The sequence below is a fragment of the Lynx canadensis genome, chromosome B1, assembly GCF_007474595.2.
Source record: "Lynx canadensis isolate LIC74 chromosome B1, mLynCan4.pri.v2, whole genome shotgun sequence".
NCBI lineage: Eukaryota > Metazoa > Chordata > Mammalia > Carnivora > Felidae > Lynx > Lynx canadensis.
The window spans coordinates 49,283,176-49,303,229 of record NC_044306.2 but is presented as its reverse complement, the minus strand read 5'-3'; the positions used below and the strand labels follow the sequence as shown (position 1 = coordinate 49,303,229).

General features: G+C 50.2%; 1 protein-coding gene across 1 annotated transcript in view; it reads left to right on the top strand.

Annotated features, from left to right (window-relative positions):
• Nucleotides 1-20,054, top strand: part of SCARA5 (scavenger receptor class A member 5) — a 127,627-nt gene that overhangs the window by 102,937 nt on the left and 4,636 nt on the right. Inside the window, 1 exon segment of the mRNA XM_030312674.1 lies at nt 12,230-12,424. Within this exon segment, the coding sequence (XP_030168534.1) occupies nt 12,230-12,424 (195 nt within the window).

Here is a 20,054-nt window from a genome sequence, read left to right as displayed (position 1 = left end):
CAGCCAGCTGTTCCAAGCTATAACCCCCCCCCCCCGCCCCCGCACCGGTAGATTTTAAAGCACCCCAGGTGATTCCTACCTGCAGGCCACTTGCCTCAGTCCACTGAGAGAGCCACTGCTTTAACACCAAGGCTCCTTCCCTTACTCCCTAATTTACACTAACTACCGTAGACCCCGCGGGACTGGTAGGCGGTAGGTGAAAGGCGCTTTTTGTATGAAGAGAGCTGTTAGTAAATATTTGTCTTAAGTATTCAGCCTGATAGTTGGCTCTGCGGATTGAAAAGCAAAGGCCTTTGCTCTCCTCCCTGGCTCTTCCTTATAGCCGCTGTGTGATCCTGGGCAAATCGCTTGACTTTTCTGGGCCGATTTTCTCCTCTGTTAGGTGAGATCCATAGTAACTAAACTCATGGAACTGTCATGAAGAATAAATGAGAGAATACATGCACGAGCTTCTTTGCAGTGTCTGGTAGGTAGTAGGAAGTGAGTATACGTCAGTTCCCTCGGTGCCCATCCTTGACTTGAAATCTCTTGGATAGTGCCCAGAGCATGGCTTTGCTGTAGCTGGGTTGGGGGCAGTTCTGAGCCAGGTGTGGACAGGCTCCACAGGCAGTACACAGTTCTCAGTCTAGCCCAGCCCTGGAAACCGGTTATGAGATGGTAGCCACTAGCCATGAAACTGTCCTCTCAAACCCGCTGAGGGACCCAGTAATGAAGCCACTCCCTTGGTTGTGTTCCCACCAGATGCTGGAGAAAGAGGAAGGTATGTTGCGTTTCGCTTCCCAATAACTGCAAAACCCAAAGCATAGACAGTAAAACAAGGTAGGAAGTCATCAGATGAAAAACGCTGGAGGCATCCAGTGATGCCAGCAGATGCTGTAAATGAAATGAAACCCGACGCTGGCTTTAAAATCCTGGAATGGGTTCCCAAAGGAGGTAAGATGAGTATCTGTCAGGCATGGGACAGAGTGGAGAGGATCCCTATGTTTAAAGCGTGAAAATGGGTTCAAGACTAACATCCAGGTCTTCTCTGGTTCTGGGGTTCAGAGATTCAGAACCAGGGGAATCTGGGGTTGACCCTGCCTACTTTGTCTGGGACTTTGCTTTTCCTACATACATATTTATAAGGCAAAGAGAGCAAAGAAACATTTGTTTCAAGAAGAGAAACCCCACATACTGGATTTGTAAGGTCTGTGCTAGGAGCCCCAGAGAGGCCTCAGCTGGAGTGCTACATTCCTGGATCATTCTGGAGCTGCTTTGCTTAAGGAATCACATTCAGCTCGCATTAGTGAGCAGAAAGTTGCTGACAGCAGGAGCTAGTCTTCTGCTGATGCCCCTGTCCCTCTCCCTTAATATACTAAGGAGCCAGGAACTGTGCTCTGGGGAGAGCAGAGGAAGTCAAGAGACTAATCCAGTGGGAGGTGTGAGCGCCCCTTGTCCCTACTCCCCACCCAGCAGGATTACTTTGCAAAGAAAGCTTTCAAGGTTGTGATCCCTGGTCAGGCCACTGTATACCAGCCATCCTCCACAACACAGGGTGATCTCTCAGAGCTGACCCATAAGTTGCTGGACAAATTGCTGGGCAGCCAGGGTGGGAGTTCATAGTGATGGGTGCCCATGATGTACCAACAAAGACTTGTGCAGTTGCTCCCAACCACCACCATTATACCCATTTTAAGAAGAAGGTAGGTGTAGAGAGGTTGAATCTGTCCACTAGTGGAATCAAAATTTGAATTTGAACCCTGTTCCTGAGTCCAGAACCAGCCTCTTTCTACTCCCCCCCCCCATTGCCTCCCCATAGGGATTATCACCACTGTGTTTCCCTCCATCTTAATTCCCAAATCCACCCAAGAGGCAAGTAGCTAACCAGCCCTTAGATTGATGTGTGGCATACCCAGGTGCTCTCTCTGCGCATTTTTGGTAGCAAGGACCAGAGAATCATTGGGTCACTTCAAGCAATGGGGGCTTGTCGTAAGGACACTGGGAAAGACTTTGGAACATAAGGACTCATAATACGATGAGCGTTGCAGAGCCTAGGATGCGAAAGTCATCCAGAATCCAAGGCATTTCTGGGGACCCCAGCAGGAGGGGTTCATGGCTTCACCCTAGTGTCTCATCTCCAGCATGGCTTATTAATTCCATTGGCCCTGCCTCTTTTTGTATCGGCTTCTGCTCACTTATCTCCATATTCCCCCAACTCACATTCCTAAGGGAATCTGGGTGGTCCTGAGCCAGACCAATCATTCGTGGCATTACCCATGTGTAAGGAAGTGCCCACAGGCTGGGAGCATGGCAGACACCTTGACCTTGTTTAATGCCAGTCTTCTCACATCTGAGGTCAAAGATTAACAAAGCTGGATGCTAGTTAAAGTGGTCGGGACAGATCTTAAATTAGTAACATACTCTTGCAATAGGGGAAAAAGGCCAGTGTGAACTAAATTCAACTTCTATTTGTACAGAGGTGACTGGGTGTCTTAAAAGGAGAATAAGGAGAGAGGGAGGGGGTAAGGAGAGAGGGGGAGTCAAGGAAGTGAAAAATTATAAAAAACAGGAAGGGGGTTTGTCCTTGTGAAACCCATCTGGGTTTGCTAACTGGCTCTTATCCAAGTTAGGCTCCTTTTCTTCCACAGAGGCTGGGAAGCAGGGCCCTATCTTCAGGTGTTGGCTGGAACACACAATAAATTCTTTTGACAACCTTGAGTTTTCTCTGGCAGGCACGTTAAGGGAGGTTAGGGTCATTGTAGGGATGTGGCGTTGAGCTGTTAGAAATTATGTGAGTATTCTGTTCAAGTCTTTATAGGTCAAGGTTGAGGCCTACTTGAGAGGGCTCAGGAGCCTGGCTAGGGTTTGGTCAAGCAGAAAATCTTTGTCACTGATCTGCTAAGCATCCCTGGGAAGTGAGTGTGACGGGTGAAAAAATGAAGAGAATGTCTTAGTGCCTCTAGACTTAAGAACATTGGCAGTATAGCTTGACCAGCCCCCACCAGTCCCCTCTACTGACTGGCTGCTCTCCTCACCATGCCACACCACCTGCCATAGACCCATTCTCGTGGCACTGGGCAGGGATGGCCTGGATTACCTTGTAGCATTTTTGTGTCCAGAGGAGAAGCCTGATTGTATACCTCTCTGTCCCCATGACTGGGTCAATACTTGTTTAAAGATCAACCAGTAGTAGGGAGTCTAGATGAACTACAGAGAGCTAGCCCCAGTAGATGTAACCCAGGGTCAGGGCCCCTAGCCATTGTGTGCACAGGGAGCACATGGTCTCTATCCTGGGGAGACACCATTCCTGCCTCAGCTGGTGGGATCAGTGGATGGATGGGCACAGTACCCTTTCTGAACAGTCAGACACTGAAGGTTAAGACTGGAACCAGGGATACAGGAAACATGAGGCATTCAGCTGGGGATTCCGATCATACCCACTAACAGAGTCATGCATCCATCCACCCATCTGCCCTCCATCCCATCAAACATTTAATTAGCATCTTCAGCCAACCAGGCATGATATTAAGTATCGAGGGATCATGGATAAACAAAACAGTGTTTCTCTGCCCAAGGGAAAATGAGCTATGTTTCCATAACTCTCAGAGATTGCAGGTTTTCCCCGAGCTCTTGCAAGCAGTCTGGGGAGTACCAGCCTGCCTCCATCCTAGCCCTTTTCAGGGCCTCAGACCAGCTTAACCCTGTGTTGTGGCTTAGGCAGTACTTAAAGTGGCCAGCATTGGAAGGAGAAGTGGTCTAGGAAGAAAGAGATCTGGTATCCCAGTGACAGCTGGTTACTTCCTCTCTCTGAACCTCAGTTTCCTCATCTCTAGGTGACGGTTTGGACTGGGGAGATCTCTGCCAGCTCTGGCATTCTGTGCTCTTATCCATCTTAGGCTGTCAGTTCATTAGACAGCCTTGAGGGCAAAGACGACACTTAGTTGTCCTTAAATCCTTAGCCCCTGGTACCATTCTGGAATGTGGTAGGATTCCAGAAGTGCATCTGGGTGGATAAGGAAGTGAATAATTAGAAAGAGAAATACATACATTGATAAAGATATGTATAAAGAATTAATAAAATAATGCATCTTCATCACCACAAATCTGCACAAGAGGTAGAATCACCCTGGACGTCAATAAATGTGATCACTACTCTCAAAAGCTAAGGCTGATTTATCTTTCCCCTGCCCAGAAACAGAGACACGTTCATTTTCAAATACAAACTCAGCAACAGCCGTGCTTCACAAGGGCATCCCTGCATTGTTGGTCCTCCTGTAAGACTTAGGAGATGCCAAACTATTTCTATGAATTAGGGGTAGAAGCATGACAGTTCAAGGGTTAAAGTAATTCTTTTTAATGTAACTGCTTCATCAAAAGGCATCTTGCACTAAAGTCATGAGGTAGAATTAGTGGGCCCTGCCCAGAGAGCTCAGAAAGAATGAGGGATCTTATGAAAAATGAGGAAAGAGAGGGACAGGTGGAGAACTGCCTCAGGGTAAGTCTCAAGGTCAGGTCCCAGCTCTTCTACTTACTACAAACTGTGGGATAACCATGGGCAAGATATGTCACCACTCTGAGCCTCTGTATCCTCAAGTATCACATGAACATGGGCCAAGTGATCTCCAGGTCTCGGTCAGCTGGCAAAGTCTAGGCTTCTCCATCATTTGTGATGATTAGAAAAGCCTAAAGACTATGTGACTAAAAGTAGCTCTATGCACCAAGTAATGGTGATATCTGAAGCCCCCTATTAAGCTTAAGGAAGTTGTTACTAGATATAACCCGAGAAAATGCAAAGGCTCCTAGTCCAGACACCACGCCTTATTCCTCTCCGAGATCTGACCCCCTCTGTGCCTCAGCCCCACCCTCTTTACTGAGGGGCCAGGCCAGGACTGGAACAGGTCTGGGGTCCTACCTCAGGAGGGATGAGGGCCTCGTGGTTGGTCCCAGCAGTAGCCTGGGTAAAAGGCAGGGTCAGTAGAACAGGTCGGAGAATGAAGAGGAGGGGTTCTATGGTCTGGCATGGCAGCTGGACAGGAAAGCTCCAAATGGAGATTAGAACCACTGATGCTGTGGAAAATTTGTTGATGAAATGCTTGATCCTTTTGATCCAGGAGAGGGCAAGGAAGCTGCCCGGCTGAAGAGGGCAAGTCTTCTGCTCTGGGTTCTGTTCATCAGCTTCCTCCCCTAGGATTACACCGTGAGACAAAGAAGTGACCGCTTCTGATGTGAGCTTTGTTGTTGTTGTTTTTTTTTAAGTTCATTTATTTTTTGAGAGAGAGAGAGAGAGAGAGAGAGCAAGAGCAGGGGAGGGGCAGAGAGAAAGGGAGAGAGAAAATCCCAAGTAGGCTTCATGCTGTCAGGCCAATGTGGGACTCGATCCCACAAATCATGAGATCATGACCTGAGCCTAAATCAAGAGTCGGATGCTTGACTGACTGAGGCTACCTAGGTGCCCCGATGTGAGCTTTTTGAAGGGAAGGGACTCTTCTCTGTCTGCTTCTCTGTATAAAAGGGGAGCACCTCTGACCCCAAATCATGGGTAGCAGGGCAAAAAGAAACAGGCCTGACCCTGTAAGCATCTGGATATCACTGCTCTGGGGAGTACTAGGAGAAGTTCTGCTCAAGATTTAGCGGGCCAGGGATTTTGATGTCCTCCAGGCTTTTGATGAGGAACAGTTCCTTGGTATTTCCCATAACCTCGGATCTTCCGGAAGATCTCTTTTTGCAAAGAGCTGGGTGGGGGCCAGCCTTGTGGTCACTATGGCCCTGTCCACTTGCAAACCACGGTACATGTCCGGGTAGATTCCAGTCTGCAGGGTAGGGACCCCAAGACAAGGAAACGAGTTTCATATTCTCTCTACCTGGAAGGTTCTCTTTGTGAATCAAAATCTGATATCCACATAGAGAATGGTGGAGGTCAGGGTTTTCTGCAGAGTTGCTGATTTTCTTTTTGCTCAGGAAGGATTTTCCAGGCCCCCCTGAGGTAGGATGCAAAGAAAGAGGTAAAGGGGCCTGTCAGACAGTGCAAAGGTGGTTGTTAAGGGAAGTCACACACAGTTGCAAAGGCCTGAGGTCATCATGAGCACGCTTTTTTCTCTAATTAATTTTTTTTAATGTTTATTTATTTTTGAGAGAGAAAGAGACAGTGCGTGAGCAGGGGAGGAGTAGAGGGGAAGACACAGAATCCACAGCAGGCTCCAGGCTCTGAGTTGTCAGCACAGAGCCCGATGCGGGGCTCGAACCCATGAACCACGAGATCATGCCCTGAGCCGAAGTCGGGCACTTAACCGACTGAGCTACCCAGGCGCCCCTCATCATGAGCACTCTTACCTTCTGCCCTCCAACTGGGCCATTCCCTCTTTTTATCAGCCTAAGAGTGCCTGAGTTTTATGCAGTCCAAAATCTCTGCCCGCCATTTTCCTTTCCTGTCATGCAGAGAGGCATCTCCTTGACCTCAAGTGGCCCCACACACTCCTCAGAGACCACTCTGGGCGGGTGTCTGACGAAAAAGCTCCCTGGACTTACAAGAAGTGTCCTGAGGGTGTTACAAACCAGGCTGAAGCCTCCTGTCAGGGACTACATCTGCTTGTGTGGGGGCTGACACACCAGTGGTGGCTGGTTGATTGGTGGGAAAGCTTTGCCTGGGGCAGAAACTGCTGGGAAAAGCAGAGTTCAAACCCTCTGACCACAGAAACCCAAACCTTTTACCAAGTCATGACATCCTTCCCAGGCCAGGGAGGGAGTCACTGTTGCAGTCATTTAGTGATTCCCCAAGTGCATGCCAGGAGGTGGTATCATTGCCCAGGCCCGAGGGGATGCCTGCCTGTGGCCTCCCCTGTGGCTCCATCAGAAGGCCACAGACACTGTTCATGGACCAACCCCTTGGACTGTCCAAGTCCTTGCATTGGGGCAGTTTGCATCATAATCAGATCAAACCTCAGTCTCTGGTTTTCCCAAAGGAATTATCCACAGAGTTGGGCTTTTATTATGGGAAAGAAAAGGATGCAAAAATCAGCCTTACTGCCAAGTTCTATAAGGACTTGAACAGTATGTGCCATGTCATTTGGATGAGTCCAGGGGAGGTCAGGTAGATTTCAGAATCATTTTCATTCTTTTGGGGCATGCAACATCCCATGGGCAGGTGACTGTGTTCTGCCTCCATTATGAGGAAAAACCCTAAATCTGGAGGATCTGGGAACAAGTTACAAGGAACAGGTTCCAATGCTCAATGAGCCAACCTAGGGTCTGGGAGGTGGGGTAGTCCTGGGGGCCACAACTTTGCTTGGTTTATGAGGACCATGGGGCACAGACTGGAGAGACATCCTTAAAATTGATGTTATGAGTCCCCTAATGATGGTTACCATATGTGTGCAATTTTTTGAGGTTGTCCCGTTTCCAGATATTCTTTTGTCACTTCCATATACATTGAAGTCTTCTGGGAATTCCAATATTTCAGCATCCAGATGACATTTTCCAGATTTCTTCTAGTACCCACCATAATTATATGACCACATCCCTATTTTCTCATTTGGAATGTTATAGTCATTCACCAATAGCCTAGTCCTGGGGTCCAGAACCCAGGACCATCCCACCAAAAGAAGCCATTAGAGAATGAGTTAGTAGACGGGGCTATGATGTAATAAAGAGGGGGTTAGAACTGTGGGATACCCTGAAGGCAGATTCTCCTGACTCATACCAAAGTCCTAGGCTCGAAGAGCTATGTCCCATACAGAGGGCCTGCCCATCTGGATCTGTATCATCTGAGTTCATTCATTCATGCCTTCATTTTACACAGCTTGGGCATCTTGGTGTACAAACACTGTATAGGCCATGTGATCTGTACCTGGAACGCTCACAGTGTCCTAAGAAGATAGATAGGCAATTATTAGATGAAGTGCTAAACACATCCATAGAAGAGGACCTGGCCAGGTGTGGGGCATGAAGGGAGGTTTTTTTGGGAGATGGGACACGTAAGCTGAGATTTAAGGGACAAGAAAAGCATAGGCTGGAGTACAGAGAGGGTTTTTTGAGATGGGGGTGTCCATGTACTCCCCTGGCTCATTCAGGTCTCTCCTCAAGGCCTTCCTTGTTCCCTCCCATCCAAGATGGTACCTCCCTTCACTCTCTATTCTTTTCCTTGTCTCTCTCTCCAAGATGGCACCTTCTGTCACTCTCCACTCCCTTGTCTCTCTCTCTTTAAGATAGCACCTTCCCTCATTCTTCATTCCCTTCCTGGTCTCTCTCCAAGATGGCACTTCCCCTCACTCTCCATTCCTTTCCTTGTTTTCCTGTCCAAGATGGCACCTCTCCCACTCTCCATTCTCTTCCTTGTGCCCTGTCCAAGATGGCACCTTTCCCTCACTCTTCATTCACTTCTTGTCTCCTCGCCCAAAATGGCAACCCCCCCTTAATGTCCATTTCCTTCCTTGTCTTCCTATTCATGATGGCACCTCCCTTCACTCTCCATTTTCTTCCTTGTCTTTCTGTCCAAGCTGATGTCTTCCCTCACTCTTCATTCCCTTCCTTGTTTCCTCATCCAAGATGACACCTCCTCTCATTCTCTATTCTCTTTCTGTTCCTGTCTCTGCACTCATCACTACTTGGCCATAGTTATATTGCACTACTTTGGCCATAGTTATATATTTTTGTTTCCTAGATTCATTGCTAGTCTCTCCACTAAAATACCAGTCCCTGAGGGCAGAGACTTTGTTCATGGATGTATCCATAGCTCCTAGAACAGGACCAGGCCTTTAGCAAATGGTCAGTCACTTATTTTGTTAAACAAAGACATGAATGCAGTGAGTTCAGGCTGGCCAGAGCAGAGAGGATATGGGGGAATCTGTGAACATGAGCCCTGGCTTCCTGTGTCTCACCCAGCCTCTTCCTATTATTTTGACCTGACACCCTGAACTCTGCCTAGCCTGCTCTGGGACCCACAACATTCTCCTGTCACTTCTCCCTCCACTTATGACCCCACACTGAGACTTCTGTTGGAAGCTAGCCTGGCGTGGCCCACTGCCACCATGACAGGGTGCTGACAGCGGTGAGACAGGTCTGTGAGAAATCAGGGCTGACATCTCAGCCTCAGCCAATCCACCCAGGGCAAGCCCTCAGCCAGGGGCCAGGGCTCATTTGCTGCTGCTGGCTCTAGGTTAGCTTGTCATTACCGCTCCCTGGGGAGTTTCTCTGTCTCAGACCCAGTCTCTGCCTTCCAGCTTCTGTGGTTTCCTTCTCCAGGATTCCTGTGTTCTCTTGCTCGTCCTTATCTCTTTTTGACAGCCTGGTATGAGCTTGTGTTTTCAGCAAAGCCATATGGGGAGAATGGTCAGTGATGAAGGATGTGTAGAAAATGGCATTAAGCATTTCAAGAAGCCTTTCAGAGTCAACCATCTGTGATCTTTCAGCGCCTTGGGAATGGTGTGGTTTCCTGGTGACTTCTTTAGTTCCCCCATGCAGAATATCCTGGGGTTTCCCCAGCCCAGGCAGCACATAACAGACACATGGCCAATTCTAACTCCTCTCCTTTCTCATGTGGTACAAATGTGGGATTTATCAACTTTGCCCTCTCCTCCAGGGGGCCCATGAAGGTCACAGTCATTGGAAGGGGGATCCCCCAGCCCAGCTGGCCAAAAAAAGAAAAAAATAGCCCAAGGATGCCGTACTTACTGGGCACAGAACTTGATTTGGTTTGGTCTTTTCTCTGGCAGTCCACATCAGGATCTTTCTGCATCATTTCACTCACTTGTCACCATGTCACAGTACAGTGACTTTACCCTACATGCCCCAGGTGGTTTCCAGCTGCAAAAAAAGAGACACCTGTTACCTCTTCCCTGGCCTTGGTATCACTGAACACTGGAGCTGGAAAAAACCTTACAGCTCATCTACTCGTATCACTCCCAAATGTCAGTCGACATACATGTATTACCTTGGAATCATGTGGGACACTTGTAAAAAAAAAAATACAGACCTCTGACTCCCACTGCCAAGATTCTGATCCAGTGGGTCCGACGGGGGCCCAGGAATCTGCATTTCACAGGCATTCCGAATGATTTTGATGTGTGGCCAGATTTAAGACCCAGTGACCACTCCAATGTCTTATCAAATAAGGAAGTTCTGGTCTCCAAGGGGTGAAGATCATCACCCCGCCTCCCAGAGTGGAGAGCAGGCAGGATGGTGAAAAGGACCTTGGAAGACACATCAGAAGGAGTGCCCGGGTGGCTCAGTAGGTTAAGCGTCTGACTTCGGCTAAGGTCATGATCTCGCGGTTCGTGAGTTCAGGCCCTGAGCTGGGCTCCGCACTCACAGCATTAGAGCCTGCTTGGGATTCTGTCTTTCTCCCTCTCTCTCTACCCTCCCCCATTCCCACACTTTCTCTCTCTCACAGGATAAATGAGTGAACTTAAAAAAAAAAAAAAAAAAAAAAAAAAGGAAGAAGAAGACACATCAGGAGACCCAAGCCCCCACTCCAGCTCTGACACTTAACAGCCTGTATGGCCTGACACTGTGACTTCCCAGCCAAACCCTGGTTTTGAGATGAGTCTAAGGCTTGTTTCAGCTGTTCCAGTGCTCTTTGAGTCCCCAAAATATTCCCTTGGAGAAATAAGGCAGTGCTTTTAATGCAAAGGGATGAATCTTCATTCATTCATCCGTGGAGCACATTTACTGTTCATTTCCTAGAGCCAGGTTCTGTGCTAAATAGCTTATAGATGAATGTGATAGAGTTTCAGCCAGCAGAGAAGAAGGGGTGACCCAGGATTTCCTGAGTGTCTGCAGTGTACGAGGCATCATGCTCGGAGCCTTATACACATGACTTCCTTTAGGCTGCACAATAGCCCTCTGTGTTGTCCCCATGTCACAGTTGAGGAAATACCCTCAGAGAGGCTCTGAGTCTTTCTTAAGGTCATTCAGGTAGACCAAAGAGCCTTCTATGTGCCAGGCACTGTTCTAAGCTCTTCATGTCTTGCCATATCTCACTGATCCCCTGACACACAATTTCACATCACTGAAGTCTGGAAGCATCTAGCCATTGACATCATTTGCCACTGTAACTGGCAGAACTCTTTCCTTCTTAGTAGCATATATAGTTGTGATGTGCCATATAAAAAGTGGCATCTTTCGGTGAACTACTGTCTCCCGCTTACACATAGCGAGCGGCAGAGACAAAATCCACACCCAAGTCTGCTGGCTTCACACTCTCATGCTCACAGCCCAGTGGGGAAGTGGCCTTGAATGGTGGAACTCAGGGCTCAGACACTTCCCGGGGAGCTCCCCACCTACTGTGCTGGCACAGCAGGGCCACCTGCTCAGAGAGTCTGGATGTCCCTTGCTTTTCTCTGTTCCCCCTTCCCCCTCCTCCATGGTAGGCATGACTGCTGGTCACTGGGTCCCAAGAGGTAGAGAGAAATCCAGCAATCATATTCCTTGGGGATCTACCCAAATGAGTTAAAAACTTATGTCCGTACAAAACCCTGCCCAGGAGTGTTTATTGCACCTTGATTCATAATTGCCAAACTTTGGAAGCACGTGTCCTTCAGTTGGTGAATGGATAAATAAACTGTGGCACATCCAGACAATGGATTATTATTCGCTGCTCTCAAGAAATGGGCTATCAGGCCACAAAGAGACATGGGAGAACCTTAAATGCATATGTATACTATGTGATACCAACTGTACGACATTCTGGGAAAGACAAAGCTATAGCGACAGTAAAAAGATCAGCGGTCACCGGTGATCAGAGGCTGGGAAGTGAGACGGCGGGGCGCAGAGGATGTCTAGGGCAATAAAACTACTCTGTACGATACTATAATGGTGGATACACGTCAGTATACATTTGCCCGAACCCGCAGAATGTACACCAAGAATGAACCCGAAGGCAAACCGTGGACTCTGTGTGATTGTGATGTGTCGGTGTGGGTTCATCTTTACAACAGGTGTGCCACTCTGGTGCAGGATGTCCACACTGGGGGAGGCTGGGCTTGTGTAGGGGCAAAGGGTGTATGGGAAATGTTTATACCTTCGTCTCCATTTTTCTGGAACTTAAAACTCCTCTGAGAAAATGAAGTCTATTAAGAGAGAAAAAAAAAAAGAAAGGTGGAGAGAAGCAGGCTGATTAAGGGCAGGATGAGACACCAGGGTTTCTGCTGGTCATGGTCTTGGGCGGGGGTGGGGTGGGGGGGGAGGGCAGGGTAAAGTCAGGGCGGGGCAGGGGGGTGTCCAGAGTACAGTGGTGACTGCCAGCTGCCCCCAACAGGTAGCGTGGAGGCGGTGATGATCCGGCTGGTGAACGGCTCCGGCCCGCATGAGGGCCGGGTGGAGGTGTACCACGAGCGGCGCTGGGGCACCGTGTGTGACGACGGCTGGGACAAGAAAGACGGGGACGTGGTGTGCCGCATGCTGGGCTTCCGCGGTGTGGAGGAGGTGTACCGGACGGCTCGATTTGGGCAAGGTAAGCGCTCTGGGGGGCAGGGACACGGGGACCAGCTGGGTCTCCTCCCCAGAGCACGAGTCCCCTGCACAGCGGTCCCACCGGGTGTCGCCTGGCCTCTGCCCCCATGCTCCCTGCGGTGGGAGGTTCGCTGGCCCCCAGGCAAGGAGCTGTGCCCTCACACAGTTCTGATTATTAGAACACTCTTCCTTTCCTTGAATTGACTTCCTTTTATTTCCCGTGTCCTGTCAGATTCCCCTGCGGACCCTCGTTCTCAGCCCTGCGTCTCAGGCGTGGATCTAAACCCACTCCCACTTAACTCTACTACATGTTTTTTTAAGTTTATTTATTTATTTTGAGAGAGAGAGAGAGTGCACACACACGCGAGCGAGCAGGAGAAGAGGGGAGAGAGAGACAGAGTCCCAACCAGGCCCCCATGCTGTCAGCGCAGAGCCCCAGGTGGGGCTCGAACTCACAAACCTGGAGAACATGACCTGAGCTTAAATCAAGAGTCGGATGCTTAACCCACTGAGCCGCCCAGGCGTCCCTATTACATTTTTGTTATGGAGCCCAGCGAGTGCTGAACACTTAATGCACCCATTGTGTGCCTGGCTCGGCTCTAAACACGTGACAAATACTCCCTCACTGAATCCTTACAACACCTAGGAAGTGGATACAGAGATCATCCCTGTGTTCCAAATGTGGAAACAGAGGCACAGAGAGGTTGACTAACGTGCACAAGGTCTCACAGCTAGCAAATGGAAGAGCCTGGTTTCCCTCAGACCCCAGCAGGAGGCTTAGGAGGCCAGGCTCCCACCCACTCTGCTGGCTGTCCCTGCCCCTCTCCGAGTCCTTTCTTCTTCAGATGAATATCTCCGGTTACTTCATCTCGTCTTTATGTGACAGGATTTCGCCAAGTCTTCACCATTTTGCTGCTTTCCTTTCGACATGCTCAAGCATACCTCCCTTCCTGTGGATGGTACAAGAGACTTGGAGGGAGGGGTGCAGACATTTTCTGGGCAGATAGCGGTTTTGAACCGTCCACCGCTCTCCTGCTTCGAGGAGGACAGCTGTGCCCCAGCTCCAGTCCCCGTCCATGGCACTGCGTCTGTCCCCCAGGCTAGCTCTCTGTATCAGTCTGCTCAGCCGCTGTAACAAAGAGCACAGACCTGTGGGGCTTAAACAACAGACATTTATTTTCTCACAGTTCCGGAGTCTGGAAAGCCCACAATCAAGGTGTCCATGGATTTGGTTTCTCCTGAGGCCTCTCTCCTCAGCGTGTAGATGGTCGTCTTCTCCCTGTGTCTTTACATGGTCTTCCCTCTGGATGGTGCCTGTGTCTCCTCTTTTATAAGGACGCAGTCATATTGGATAGCACCCCAATGACCTCATGTCACCTTAGTCACCTCTTTAAGGGGCCTGTCTCCAAACACAGTCACATTCTCAAGTCCTGGGGTTAGGACTTCAACTTGGTAATTTGAGGAGACACAGTTCAGCACATAACACTCTCTAGACCTTGGCATGCTTGCTGTGACCACCACCTACTACACACAATCTGGGACCACTTATTATTTTTTTTAATGTTTATTCATTTTTGAGCGAGAGAGACAGAGTGCGAGCAGGGGAGGGGCAGAGAGAGGGAGACACGGAATCCGAAGCGGGCTCCAGGCTCCGAGCTGTCAGCACAGACCCTGACGTGGGGCTTGAATTCACGACCTGCGAGATCAGGACCCGAGCCGAAGTCGGACGCTTAACTGACTGGGCCACCCAGGCGCCCCGAGCTGGGACCATGAATTACACACCTGCCGACACGTGCTATAAACATCCATAGCGCCGCACACACTTTCACACTCAAATATAAACATTCACGTTCACACATACTTTTTCCTCCATCAGACCTTGAACTTGAAGAAACCTGTGTTGAACCATAACTAAAACAACAGTCCCACGTGCACAAACCCAGTACTCCCCGCGCCCTCAGGAGAGAGTGCTGACCCGTGGCTGTGTGAGCTTGTTGCTTCTCCAAGACGCTGGGTTTTGGCGTCCCCATCTGTAACTTAAAAGGGCTTGCGGGCTCTGATGTGCCTTCCAGCTTTGAGCCCCCTGGGATTGGAAATGCTCCTGTTCACCTGTCAAGAGGACCCAAGTTCTGACAGGTGTGGGGAGGGGTTTGGACTGATCCACTCATCCTCGGTTTCCAGGCCCCCCTTGTGGCCTGTGGAGAAACAGCTGGTCCCTGTGGGAGCTCCTTGTATCATGGAGTGGAGCCAGGCCTGTGTGCTGTCTTGCCTGACGCCATGGCTGCCCGACCCACCGGGCTCAATGGCTAAAGGGACTCATGGGATGGCATGAGGGGGGGGGGGGCAACACATCCTCTCCAGATAGGGAAACGGAGCCAGGTCACGTCCAGACCGGCCGGGACACCTCCACTCCTCTGAATCACCATTCATCTCGTCCCCACCAGGGGCTGTTGTAAGTTTTGTGCAGAATCTCAGCCCTTAGACCTCAGTCGCTGTTACAGACTGAAGGTTTGTGTCTCCCCCAATTTCCTGTATTAAAATCCTAACCCCCAGTGTGATGGGATTAGGAGGTGGGGTCTCTGGGAGGTGATTAGGTCGTGACAGTGGAGCCCTCATTATAGGACTAATGCTCTTACAAAAGGGACCCAAAGAGTTCCGTCTTCCTCTTTCCCTGAGGAAGCACAGAGAAGACAGTAGTCTCCAGCCCAAAAGAGAGCCCTCATCAGAGGCCGACCATGCTGGCAGCCTGACCTTGGACTTCCAGCCTCCAGGGCTGAGAGAAATAAGTGTCTGTTGTTTACAAGCCACCCAGTCAATGACACTTTGTTAGAGCAGTCTGGGCCGCCTAAGATGATCCCATTGACGGAAAGTGACGGGGTGAAATCTGTTGTGACAGCTGGCAGAGAGCAGCTGACCGACCCCACCCGTCCTGGCCTCTCTACCAAAAGGCCGGAGCGCGTGGGGAGTTCAGAGAGTCCAGCTCCTCGGAGGGCAGCCTACCGGAGAGAGCACTTTCCTCCCACTTAAAGCTTTGGGCCGGATTTCAGCCTGTTTTCTTCAAGGAAACCGCCATCCCTGTTTACATGAGGAGCTGGAACTGTAGGAACAGTCCCTGCTATTTCATTCTCGACTCCAGTGAGGACTCCTGCCTAGTAAGTGGAGGTAAAACCTTGTGGGGAAAAGAAAACCCAGAAACTCTTGGGGCACCTGAGTGGCTCGGTTGGTTAAGTGGCTGCCTTCTGCATAGGTCATGATCTCACGGTTTGTGGGTTCAAGTCCCACATCAGGCTCTCCTGCTGTCCATGTGGAGCCCGCTTCAGAGCCTCTGTCCCCCTTTCTCTCTGCCCCTCCCCCCCATTCTCTCTCTCTCTCTCTCTCTCTCTCTCTCTCTCCCTCTGTCTCTCTCTCTCTCAAAAATAAATAAACAAAAATTTATTTAAAAACAACAACAACAGTGGCTAGGGGGTGCCTGGGTGGCTCAGTCAGCTGAGTGTCTGACTTCAAGCTCAGGTCATGATCTCACAGTTCATGAGTTCAAGCCCCACATCGGGCTCTGTGCTGACAGCTCGGAGCCTGGAGCCTGCTTTAGATTCTGTGTCTCCCTCTCTCTCTCTCTGCCCTTCCCCCACTCCTGCTCTGTCTCTCTCTGTCTCTCAAAAACAAAATAAAAAACGTTAAAAAAAATAAAATAAACGGAAACTCTTTTAGAGAAACCAAAAGAAATCATTTGAATGTCATGGGCGGAGTTAGTCCCAAACAGACTCCGTGGCCTCTTTGATTCCCCCCTTGACTTTTGTATCATGTGACACATGGGGAAGCTCTGAAATCGCCGCTGTAAACCAGTCAATGGAAAGCCAGACTCACTTTCCTGCACGTATCACACTTGCACTGTTATTTCCCCATCGTGGTCCAGTAACTTATGTCGTGTGATATTCGAGACCTCGACAGATCGGCGGGCCAGGTGTTATTAATGGGTTCACGGAGGGTAAGAGAAGGGGCTGACTCAGCCAAGGCTCATCTGAGCCCTTGCTCCTAAACCAGGCTGCACCGCCAGCTTTCCTCAGGCATCAGTGGGCACTGGGCTCAGTGGTGGGCGCAGGGTTGAGTGAACCTAGTCTCCAGCCTCAACAGGTTCAGTGTAGAGGAAAGACAGGCGTGTTTATCGACTCTGAACAGCATGGTGGGGGCTCTCAGGTTATGGTGGCCATGGGCACAGCGGGCAAGGGATGCCTTCTCTCCTGACAGCGGTGGGGCCGTACATCCGATCCACCCTCTGACCGCAGCCTCCTTCCCCACCAGGGCCTCAATGCCTCGTCCCGATCTGCCCATCCCCAGCCTCAGTCTCCCAAGCCCCGGCCCCTCCTTCCATGGCTTGGCTTCTCTCTGTGCCCTCTGGACGTGCTTCCTGCCTGCCAGCCAGGACCACGCGCCTATCCCCGTCCCGCTCTCCCCCACTCCTCATCCCACATCTGGCTGGTCCCTGGGTCCCACAGTGTCTACTCTCTGCCATCCCTTGAATCTGTCCCTTCATTCCCCCTGCTCTTGCCTTAGATGCCCAGGCAGGGCAGGGCAGAGCAGTGGTCAGGAGCTCAGGCTGTGGGTCAAACCTGAGTTAGAGTCCCAGATCTGCCACTTGGAGCCAGTGACCTGGAGTAGCTTCTGTGGCCTCCCCTAGCTTCAGCCCTTCCGCTATCGAAGGCTAATGGCAAACGCTAAATGAGATCACGCGTCTGGCGGTAAGCATGGCGCGGGCCCTGTGGTGCACACTTCTCTGATATACGTTGGGCGGAGGTGGGTGCCAGTCAAGGTGGGCGTATGGGGGCCGGGACCCTCCGTGAGCCACTTCCTCACTGCTGCCTCACCTCCAGCTCCAGCCTGCCTCCTGCCGCCTTCCTCCTTGCAGCTGCCAGGGTTCTATCTGAAATGAGACCCTTCCTCCTCTGCCTCCCACCTCCCTTTCAGCCTTCAGCCACACGCAACCACTTGTGTTCTCCGAGCTCCCGTGGCTCTTTCGTGTCTCCGTATCTTCTCAGGCTCCGTCTGGGATGCCTTCCCCTCCTTCTTCATCTGGCTACCTCCTATTCAGCTTTTCAAGTCAGCTCACTTATCAGCTCCTGAGGGGAGCTTTGCTGGCCACTTCCTTTCCCGCCCCACCCGTGCCCTGGGATGTCAGTGCCCCTACTCGGAGCTCCCCGGGTGTCACGTCTCTATTGTGACACCTCTCACACCCTCCTGAGCTCTGATACATGTGTGAACACCTTTGTGCACGAGGCTTTACCTTCACAGCTCCAAAACCCAGGACTCTGCCTGGGACATACTAGGGTAAATGGATAAAGGCTGGAGGGAAGGAAAGGAGGGAGGGAAGAAGGGGCCGGGAGAAGGGAGGAAGGGAAGAAGGAAGGAAGGAACTTCTGTGCCTGCCTAATCTGACTCCTCCCCCCGTAGAACACAAGGCACTGCCAATCCCTCCCTGGCAGTTCTCTTGGGGGTCTGGCACCATAAAATTTTCCCTGGACAGGGCCCAAAAATCAAATTATCAGTTTCTCTGGCAAAAGGCGAGGAAAGAGCCGGATGGGAGAGACTTAAAGGTGTTTTTTGATTTTAAATTGGTCCAAGAGCTGTTGGAGAAGGAGCAAATGCAGACAGAGCAGATGGAGGGTGATGGCTGGAAGGAGGTCTAGGAAGGGGTGGAAGGAGCAGAGGGTAGCCCCGCTGGGAGGGAGCCTCACATCTGCAGAGAAAATCTTTGTGTAAGACACATAGAGGGAGTAAGGATGGGTACAAATGCAGACAGATTTGTGGGTGGGGGTGCGAGGGATGGAACTGGGGGTGTTCACTTCTAATCATATCATCATTACCAGTGTTCGCCCCTTTTCTCTAAGATAAAGTCCAAATACTGGGAGGTGGCTTTGTGCATGGATCCACAAACATGAAAGGGCTAGGTAGGAAATATTTTAGGCTTTATGGGCCAAAGGTTTCTCTCCCTGCTCAACTCTGCACTTGTAGCATGAAAGCAACCACAGACAAAACATAATCAAACAGTGGGGCTGTGTTCCAACAAAATTTTGTTTACGAAAGCAGACGGTGGGTTGAACTGGTCCACGGTGCGCCACCCCCGACCTAGTGTTCGTGCTGTGTACTGTGTACCCGTGAGGAGCAAATACTGGTCCGCCGGCACGTCAGAGGCCTGGGTCGTGGCCTCCTGCCCTTGGTCATCATGGGACAAGTCACTTCATCTTTCTGGGGCCTCAGTTTTCCCATCTCTTAAATACCCGTTTGATACTTGTCCTGGCTACCTCTGTGTGCAGCTCGATGGGTGGATTCAGTGTAACTTATTTCTTCTATTAATGTTACTCCAAATAAACAGGTAGAAGCTCAAATGTTAGCTCCTTGAGGCAGAGATTTGTGTTGCTGTTTCCTCCTTTTTTGTTTGTTGATGTAGTCCAGACACCCAGAATAGTGCTGAGCATGGAAAAGGTCCTCAAATACATGTTGAATGAATGAATGAATGAATGAGGAGGATAGATTAAAATCTCCACTTACTCATCCCAACAACATCACCTTCAAACAGTGCCTAGTGTCTGAGTGTCAGAAGACCTGGCCTCTGGTCCCAATTTTGCCTCCTCAAGATAAACATGTCACCCTATTGCTTCCTTTTTCTGATCTGAACAGTGGGGCTTAGTTATCACGGGGCTTTGCTAGGGAGCTTGGAGAGCTAGCCCGAGACGGGCTTCTCAGACTTGAAGGCGCACATGAATCATGGGAGATCGTCTTGAAATGCACATTCTGATTCAAGCCCGGGTAGACCCCGGACTCTGCATTTCCAGCAAGCTCCCAGGTCATGCTGACGCTCCTGGTCTTGTGGCTACACTTGGAGGAATCGGATGTCAGTTCTAAAGCTGAAGTGGTGATTGGTGCAGAGAAATGGGAGTTCTAGGCTCTTTGACGTGGTGAGCGGCAGGGATGGTTTGCGGGTTAACGGGCCCTCCGGCGATGCCCCACGCTGCCGTAATACTGCAGAGACCCGGCACTGCCGATTTAATGAGCCTATTCTCATTTTATGAGCTCTTCCATGACTGAACAATAGCCAGAACTCCCTGGCTAAACACCAACTAGAGTTTGGAGTTTCATGATCCTGTATACGCATTTGGGCTGGTTACCTTGGGTCTGTTCTGTATTTGTCAGTTTCCTTCATTTACTTCTTTATTTGTTTTGGGTGTGACTAATCCCACAGAGCTCTCGGGCCTGCAGGCTTTTCCTGGGTAATTTGTAAACTGATGTGTTTTCCAGGAGACATTTAATCTGCAAATTATTGCTAGGCCTCAAAGGGCTTATTGTGTAAGAGGCACAGGGTATCCGGCCAGGGAAGAGGCTCTTGTGAAGAAACAACGGCCAAGGCAGCGGAAGGAGGCCTCTCCTCCCAGCTCTGTCCCTGAATTCACTGCTCGGCAATCCCATGACAACAGATGCTGAAAATCTCTACATAACGAAAATATGTCTAAACCACATAGCCCATGTGGTAGATTTTGTGGGCAGTAAAATGGTTTAGATAACATCCTTTGTAAAGAGATTTCTCCTATGCAGTTCAAGAGCGAGTGATGGCTTTAAGGTTTTTACAGTCGTCCCAACCA